Here is a 9,372-nt window from a genome sequence, read left to right on the forward strand (position 1 = left end):
TTCACCAGTGACAGAGTGGGGAGCAGAACAGGCAGATTGACGAAGTACACTGCTGAGGGGAGCAGCAGGAGGGTCAGGAGAGGTCTGCTGTGTCATGTGGGTCCCTCCAGGGCTGGGGATTGAACTTACACTGAAGCAGCTGTGGCTAGCTTGCAGTGCTGCGTCCTTACCCATTGCACCAATGGGGGAAAGCCCAGAGTAGACTTTCTTTAAGGACATGAAAATATCTTTGTTCCTTGGAAAAGCTGCAGTACTGACTTGGCTTACAAATGACAAAAAAAATCAAGTTAGAAGCCACCTTAGCTTGCGGGCCTCTGATCCTTCAAGCCCTTGGTTCAGAATCGGTGCTCACATCAGGATGCTCCATGGCATCACCTGGCTGTGCTGTGAGTGCAGCAGACTTTTGTGATTGGGCAGAAGGGCAAGCGAGATTTCTTACTAACCTTGTACAGTTTTTTGTGCATCTGGAATGCTCTTCTATGGGAAACCATTCCATGTGAGAACTACTCAGCATATTCAAAAATACTTTTTGGATTCTAAGAGACTCTCATGCATCTCATAAAGGAAAATTTTCTAAGGATATAATTGAACTAAAGTCACCCTAGTTAACCCTCACTAAATCCTGGTCAATCGCTTCTAGAAATAGTAAAATTTCTTCTATAACAAGATGCAGAGCTTGCCTTTCTATTTTATGAAGAAATTATTCTCCTTTAGCTCAGCAGTTATTTTCAGTCATATTTCTGAACATTAGTAGGAACTGCTTACCTATGAAGATGCCTATTTTATTGCCTAGTAACTCTCAAATCGGGCACATTTGCCCCTCAGGGAACATTTGACATTGTCTGGAGACACTTTCTGTTGTACGAAGAGTCTGGAGCTCAGAGATGTACTGCTAGCCTGCAACACGCACAGCCCCAAAGAAAAGAATTACCCAGCCCAAAATGTTAACAGAACCCAATTAGGAAATCTAGCCAAAAGGGGGGCTTCTCCGTAGCAAACTGAACTTTCTTAAATCTAAGAACAGTGATTTCAATGCCACACTACTATATGGAATACTCATATGGAATTTCAATGTCTTTTTACATAAATAGTAAGCTCACTGAAAATTCACCACTTCTCATGCCATTTGCCTGAAAATATCTTTATCCTAGATCAATTGCACTCATTAATTTTAAAAGTGTTTTTTTTTAAAGATTTATTTATTTGTGCATACAGAACTGGGGTATAGGCTGGAGGTGCAGGGGTGGTGAGAGGATTCACCAGAGACAGAGTGGGGATCAGAACAGGCAGATCAACAAAGTACAGTGCTGGGAGCAGTGGGCAGGTCAGGAGATATCTGCTATGCCATGTGGATCACCTCCAGGACAGGGATCGAACTCATGCTGAAGTGGCTTTAGCTTCACAGTGCTGTGCTTTAACCGGTTGCACCACCAGGGAGGGCCCTTAAAAGTGTTCTAGTGAAGATTACTGTGCCCATTTGGTTAATGTTTTATAAGTTATAGGGGCTCTTCTATGTGATAGTTCATTTAAAAAACTATCCCTTACCTTAAAAGATTCTTAAGTTGATTTATATGTTCATAATAGAAAACTTGAAAGGTATTTGTTGACAATCAAAAAAAAATAGTAATCCTATCACCAGGGAGGAAACAATTCCATGTATATATATTATTACCATTTTTAATAAATTTTAAAAGTAATTGAGGTCATTCTATTTCTATAATTTCTACCCTACTTTGTTCATCTCCATTACAAACACTCCAAGTTGAGTTTTTATAAACTTCTGAACAACTGTTTAGTACTCTAACATATATATGATAGTGAACCCTCGATTTTCCTAAACACTTTTTTCGAACACAGGTGGTTTCAGTTTTTCACTGGTACAAATAATCTCCGATGAATAGCTCTGCTTTCATTTTGCTTTATAAGTAGCACAGCAGCCCTCATTGTTCAGAACGTTTGGGGAAGAGGTTATGGAATACCTAGCTGATGACAGAAGCAGAGCAGAAAATTCTAATACCAAACGCAACAGAGAAAGAGACACCTTACAACCACCTCACTCAGGAAAGGTTCTGGGGTGCCTGAACATGTGGATTTAAAACTTGACTCTACCAACCAAAGCACATATCAGAGTATAAACACAGAGATGTAAGTGTCAAAAAGAAAACAACTGGGTGAATAAACACCAGTGGTATTTATTAACAGGGGTTGGGGCAGGTGTGGAATTGGGGCTAGGAGAAAGGACAGACAGAGAAGAGACACATTAGGTGGAGTGATTGTTGGCTGTGTTCTTTACATTTTTAGTGATGAGAATATGTTTACATGAAACTTGTGTAATATTTTAACATTGATTGGGGAATGAGTTGAATCATCAAGGACAGACCCTGATTTAAGTCAGCAATTACTTTTTAACCAGCCCCTGCTGGTTGGCATTTCCGGATGCTGGATTAAGCAAGGTGTCTGAAAGTCGGGTATGTTTTGTGCTGAGAAACCCACACACATCTAAATAGCTCCTTATACTTTAGCTCCTCCCCAGTGATTGTGCCCACGCCTGTGTGGCCACAGCCTGTGACACAGAAATGGTGGGTAGAAACGCACTGTCTCAGGCCAGGAGCCTGATGGTTTCAGGTTGACGGGCTCATGTTCCCCTGCATTCTTTGCTGTGGCTCTTAGTGCCTGTTCAGCCAGAAGCACGCACAGTTGGTCCCTAGCTGGTAGATAGTGAAAGCGTTCCTGTTTCTTTCAGGCCGTACACCTGGTCCCTGGCTGCACGCCGAGGCCACCGGGCCCAGCTCTGATGACATCAAAGGCAGAAACTCTCAGGTAACATGTCCCCTGGGTGTCTGAATGTAAAACCAGAAATCTCCTCCGGGAGCACAGACATGTTGAGTGTGCACCTTCTTCTTTAACCATTTTAGCATTTCTCCTCAGACATTTTTTTCCCCTCAGGGAAAGCCATTTTGGTGTTCTTTGTTTCTAGTTAGGATGAAACATTCACAACTTCAAAATCCAAAGGGTGAAAGGGGAGCTCCACTGGAATCGCCACCAATTTCAACAGTTGGCAACTCAGTACCCCTTTGGGACTGATCTACAACAATCACCCCATTTACTCTTCATTCTACCCCTGTCATGACTGACTTGAGAAGCCCTGAGAGGAAAATTCTGAAATACATATAAAATGTAACTCAGTGTTCTCTTTCATCTAGAGAATACATAATTTCTTATAGTGTCCTTGGTTATTGGGTTTTTTTCTCCCCATCAATATTACAATTAATTTTGGTAAAATTTAGTCATAGCTCAAGTCCTGGTGGTTAGAAGAGACTGACAGAACTGGGAAGGAAGCCAGATAGGTGTCTGTGTGACGAAACAGTCTTTGATGAAACACCCTCATTCTACCCCCAGCCTCGGGTGCAGTATTTCCTCCCCTGGGCAGATATGATGTCTCCCCCAGGGCTCTCACTGAGCATCACAGTCTTCTCTCTAAAGGCTCTTTTTTCTTTCATTTTTGTCCTACCCCACTTCCTGTTTCAGAGTTCATATGGGCCCTCCTGGGGGTGTATGGAACCTTAACGAAAGTGCCATAGGTAGAGAGGTGACTAGCATACACACATCCTTTTCTAACCATGGCTAATTCAGAAGTTGCTGAGGCCATTCTCATCATCACAGGTTCAAGCTGAGTGTGTAATAGCAGGTGAGGGGGAAGTGTATGTACATAGGAAAAAAGAAGACAGGAAGAATATGCACAGAATTGTTGACAGACCTCTGCTCGGAAAGATTATAAATGATTTTTACTTTCATCCTAATGCATTTCTGCACTTTCTTAATTTTCTATGCTGAATACATTATCCCTGTGATCAGAAACATACAGAAATAATCCTACCAGTGGTCCCTATATTATGTGACTTTCTACGTTAGTCAGATTATGTGCATATGTTCTCTCATCCTTTTAGTAGCCCTCTTATATAAGCTAAAGAGGTAACTTCCGAAAAAGTGGCAGTAGAGCGATACCTGTACTGCCACTTTTTCAAAAGAGAAAACTGGGATCCACGTGTGACTGATGATCACATGCCCATTCCTCTGGCTTCTTGCTCTGTGTTCTTTCCACTCTACCTCACTGCTCTTCCTGGCATGTTATCCTCTCCAGACCAGGAGTCCCCCTTACCTTCAAATGTGACAAGCATGTTGAAATTTGGGCTGGTCCTTCACTTCATAACAAAGATATACCCAAAGCACCTGTGATTGGTGTTTGTTTTCCCTGCACATAAATGTCTGGTCAAGGATGGATGTAAAGTCTCTCTTGGTCATCCCATAGTCAAGATCTTTTTGTCTAACTGCATACCCTATCCATTCATCTTCCTTGTGTGGACTTTCCTTGTGTGGGACCAGGAACTGTTGCCCAGGCACCACTACGTCATACCAGTGTCAGACAAAGAGGAGCTCTCTTCATTAAGGGCCCAAGGAATCGGTGCATGGCAGGGCCCTGAGCTGCAGATGTGCTGACCTGCGCCCCCTCTCTCTTTCCCATTGCCTTGTCTGAGCATCTCCAGCAAGCTCTTTGTATTTCCTGGGTTTTCTGCCAAGTGGATTGACTGGTGTTCAGCCCTACAAATGTTTATAAGATGGCATGAGATCCCCACATGCCACCAGCTACATGCCCCACTTCATCCCCTCTTTACCCATGACCCCTTGATAAAAATCAGCAACTTGTACCTGGTGGCACCATCAACTCTGGCAGCCTTATCCTGAGGGGGATCATTGCAAGGAGTCTTTTAATCCACTGGGCAACATTGTCGTGTTTCCACAGTTATCTCTAAAGACACTCCGGTGAGAAGACAGATGAAGCCAAGGCCCCGGGGACACCTGGGTTACGGTACAGGATGGGCACCCCATGAAGACGTGTCTGGACCCACCATGTTCAACTTGTGATTCAGCTGACATGCACGCTCTGAGTGGAGCTTCTATTTATTTTAAATATGTGGTTTGCACAGGCTTTAAATCAGTATTCTAGTCAACTTTTATTTAAGTGATTTTTGAAAAGACACCATATCTCCATTTTTTAAGTGCATCTTGACATTCATCTGCCAGTATATACAGAGCCCTGTCCCCCCAGACATCCATTCCATGACTGTGTATACACGTGCAGTCTGGCCCTTCCTAGATGCTGAACCATTCTGAGAAGAGCTCTTAGTTTGCAGGTATTCCCAAAGCCATTGTATCCACAGCGGCTTCCTATTGGCATGATTTTATATTTTCATTGCACCAACCACAAAGTCAAACCAAATAATGCCTTATAAATGATGCAGCTCAGAGAGTAGTACGTCCCCACACCCTGAAAGCCACACAGCCTCCAGTGAGCGAGATAGCACATCTTGCTTCCTTTTTGCCATCCAGGGATTTTTTTTTTTCCTTGCTGCCTACTGTAAATATAGTACAACGGCAAGGATGGGCTTGGTCCCTCCAGTGCTGACCACAAAACCCCTTTTGTAACTGAATGATCCTACAAGTAGCCAATGCTCTTACTGTTTACAGTGCCCCTTGGGCCCAAGTCTCCTGTCCCCTCTGAGCCTCCAGCCCCAGCCGAGCCAGGCTGAGGTAAGATTTCTGAATTTTGGCATTTTCCTTGCAAATTAGAAATATACACAACTCCTTTTCATAGTAAATTACTAACTCTATCTCAGAGGCCTTTTTTTCTCCCAAATGCAGGATTTCTGTGAAAATATGCTACCAAAAAAGCATAGCAAAATATATTGTGAAATAATCTGCCTCAAATATCTGGTTTCTCACCTCCCTCCCTAGGAAACCAGGAACCACCCATCAGGCAAAACCTAGTTCCTCTCTGTGCTGACCAGCCCCTCATGGATCTGAGAGCTCCCACTCCTGGGGGGTGGGGAGGAAGGGAAAATTCAGCTGCCCTGAATGTGGAGGGTCAGGACTGACTGTAACTGTGCTCACATGCTTGCTCTCTTGCTTTGGCAAGGGAATGCAAGTGCATGTTTTCTTACCCACCTCACCCTGGATGCTGTCCATACTGGAAGGGGAAGGTAGTGACAGAGAAAGAGAAAATAGAAGGAAACAATAATCCCTGGGCTACATTCAAAATAGTTGCAGATGAAAGGAAATTAGGGAAGAAGAGGTGGAAAGCACAGTGGAGAGTATGTTTCCGTTAGAATGACACACTCACACCTGAGTGACATGCCCTGACCGAGCTACCCAAGCCCCAAGCCCAGGTGGCAGCTGGGAGGGTTTTATAAATATTACTGCTTCCACCTCACTGCTGTGCAGAGGAAAGACAAAGATGGCATCCTGTATTCTCATTCCAGACAGAAGTGACTGTGCCAGGTCATGTTCACTTCTCAAGGGAGTAAATCAGTAGAAATAGCTAAATCAATGAAAAAGAAGCATTTGCAAGTCATCAGCTCTGGGCATAGCTGACATTTTTTTATTGGTTCTAGAAGGTTCTGAAAGGTCAGATATCCATTCTAACTCGCAGTTGCATAAAATAATTGTGGAGTTTTAATTATTGTGAGTTAGAAGACCCAGACAGAGGCCATCCCACTTTCAGAGTAGACCCTCTTCCCTGATAAGATGTTTATATGTTCATGTTCCACACCTTTGGGTTAGAAATTAAAACTAAACTATTTCAAGGACAGAGGGAAGGAACGAGCAGAAACCAAAAACTATGATTAGGGAGAAATCTCAGGAATCTGGCTTCACATTTCTCCTCGAGACCATCACTGGATTCATGCCCTTTGACCTCATTCCTCTGGCAGGAAGAAGATTTAGACCCTTGACCATAAACTCCGATGTAGAGGCAGCAGGTCACAGCACCCCTACTGCTCTCCCCATTCTCAGTGACACTGTTGTCGATGAATTTCATATGCATTTCATATTTATTGATGCTCCATCTGCAGATTCATTTCTTTGTACCTAATAAACTTTAATAGTGGAAGTTCTTCGGTCATGTCTTTGTTAAAACCCATTGGTGGTCACCAGTACCAGTGTAAGATAAACATTTTTAAGGATTAGATGGGTTTCTGAGACATTCAAAGCCTTGTTGTAACATGCTGGGGTACACTCAAGGGCTCTCTTTTTTAGCTCACTTCCTTTTTTATATATATTTTATATTGTGTGTGTGTGTGTGAGATAGATTGATAGATATAGATAGGTAGACAGATAACATCGTTCTTCATTTTGTACATTTTTTCATCTCGGTTGTAATCTCCATGGGCTTCCCACCACCAATTCACCCATGTGCCTTCACTATAGTCCTGTGTGCTCTTCCCACCCCAGTTTTGATCCTATTCCCCTCTCAACCCCCATAAAATGCGTCTGGTTTATAGTTGTTATTGTTTTTCATTTTTACTTTATTGCAATTGATTTTTGTTTTCTGATCCCTTACACTCCTGCTATGAGTGAAACCATCTAGTATTTTCTTTTTCTTTCTGCCTATTTCACTAAGCATGATTCCTTCCCGCTCCATCCATGTTGCTGTAAATGCCAGGAGTTTATCTTTTATTGATTGCTACGTAATATTCCATAGTTTCTATGTAGCACATCTTCTTGATCCAGTCATCTATTTTGGGGCATTTGTGTTGATTCTACATCTTCCCTATTGTAAATAGTTCAGTAATATACATAAGGGTGTAGGTGTCCTTTTCGACGAACACTGTATGACATGCACTTCAGTAACATCTTTAAAGATAGATCACCGAAAGCAAGGATAGTGAAGGAAAGGATAAACAGCTGGTACTACATCAAATTAAAGAGCTTCTGTACAGCAAGAGAGACATTAGCTAAAACAGAGACACCCCACTGATTGGGAGAAAATTTTGTACACAATATTTATGATAAAGGAACGATCACAAAGATATACAAAGAGCTGACAAAACTCTACAAAAATAAAGTGAACAACCCCATCAAAAAAGGGCAGAAGAGCTAAAAAGACACTTCTCCAAAGAGGAAATGCAGACAGCCAGGAAGCATATGAAAAAAATGTCAGCATCACTTGTAATAAGGGAAATGCAAATCAAAACCACAATGAGATACCACTCACACAAGTGAGAATGGCACATCTTAAAACAACTAGCAAATGTTGGTGAAGATGTGGAAAAAAAGGAACTCTCTTACACTGCTGGTGGGAATGCAAACTAGTCCAACAACGATCGAAAGCTATATGGAGGCTTCTCTAAAATATGGAGTTTCCATATGATCCAGCAATTCCACTCCTAGGTATCTACCCAAAGGTATAAAAACATTAATTCTTTTTTTTTTTTTTAGCTCATTTCTAACTGCATGTTTTCCCGGGTTTACCCAATTAGTTTAGGATATTTTAGGGAATGGGTATTTATGGGGAAAAGGGAGAAACTTCCTCAAATCTATTTTTTAAAAATGCATAACAATCTATATCATCACTATAAAATAGGCAAAGAGGGCTGCTTATAAATGCCTCTAACTTTTTTAACAATGGAAAAACTTTCAATCTAAAGGACAACCATTTAGCACCCCCCTCCCCCAAAAAATCACTATATAGAGCAGCAGCATCTCAATCTCCACTGCAGTGTTTTCAGGTGCTCACTTTGGAATATGGTTTGTGACAGTACAGGAGGTTTGTCCGCTAAGTAAACTGACTTAGGTGCAAACAGAGATCTAACTGTCTGTTCTGCCTCTTAAAAGTTTGGGGAAGAAAATAAACCATCTCATAGATGTCTCATCTATTAATGGGCATCCTTCATGAGTGGGGACATAAATAATGTACCCAAGCACACAAGTGCTTGGTAATAAAGGTTCAGTGACAGATCACCTACACAAGCCCTTCTCCTTTGAGTCCCAGCAGCCCCAGGTGTGAGTGCAAGAACATTCTGGTCCACCCTGTACTCAGCTGCAAAGCACAGCTCTTGCCAGCTGCATCCAGGCATTTAGGTGTTGGCTGAGCTGCTCAGGCTACACTCTGCTAGCTCTACTGTTGGATAACAAAGAGAGAGTGGGTATTAAAATTCATAGATGTTCCCAAAATAAGTCCCATCTTGAAACTAATTTTAAAGTTAACTTCTACACAATTTGCATCTGAATTAAAGACTCGATTTGTTTTATCTTCTCTCTTAATAGTAAAAGTACAATAAAATTTTCAGTGACCAAAAGGGTCAACTTGAGTGAAGAAGGAAAGTCATAGCTCCAAATAATTCAGGTAGATCGTGAACCTCAAATCATAGATGTGGAGGGGGGTGAAGTGGCGGTAATCTTAGCCACCCTTTAAGGGGGTAAGAGAGAGAGGTGGTACTTAGGGGGTCTAGAGGAATAACTAAATGGGAACTTAATGGAGCTGTGGGCTCCAGAAGCAAGTTCCTTGCCCCAGGGGACAGTGGCGTCCTGCATAAA

The 9,372-nt window shown here is 42.2% G+C and overlaps 1 protein-coding gene across 1 annotated transcript in view; it reads left to right on the forward strand.

Moving 5' to 3' along the window:
• The window catches only part of WIPF3 (WAS/WASL interacting protein family, member 3), a 26,172-nt gene extending 19,157 nt beyond the window's left edge, over window positions 1–7,015 (forward strand). Inside the window, exons 8-9 of the mRNA XM_012720752.1 lie at window positions 2,744–2,820; window positions 4,802–7,015. Of these exons, the coding sequence (XP_012576206.1) occupies window positions 2,744–2,820; window positions 4,802–4,825 (101 nt within the window). The 3' untranslated portion in view covers window positions 4,826–7,015. The remainder of the gene's footprint in view (window positions 1–2,743; window positions 2,821–4,801) is intronic.
• Window positions 7,016–9,372: the final 2,357 nt, after the last annotated feature.

The sequence above is a fragment of the Condylura cristata genome, unplaced genomic scaffold (assembly GCF_000260355.1).
Source record: "Condylura cristata isolate star-nosed mole 26May11 unplaced genomic scaffold, ConCri1.0 scaffold00005, whole genome shotgun sequence".
In the NCBI taxonomy this organism is placed as follows: Eukaryota; Metazoa; Chordata; class Mammalia; order Eulipotyphla; family Talpidae; genus Condylura; species Condylura cristata.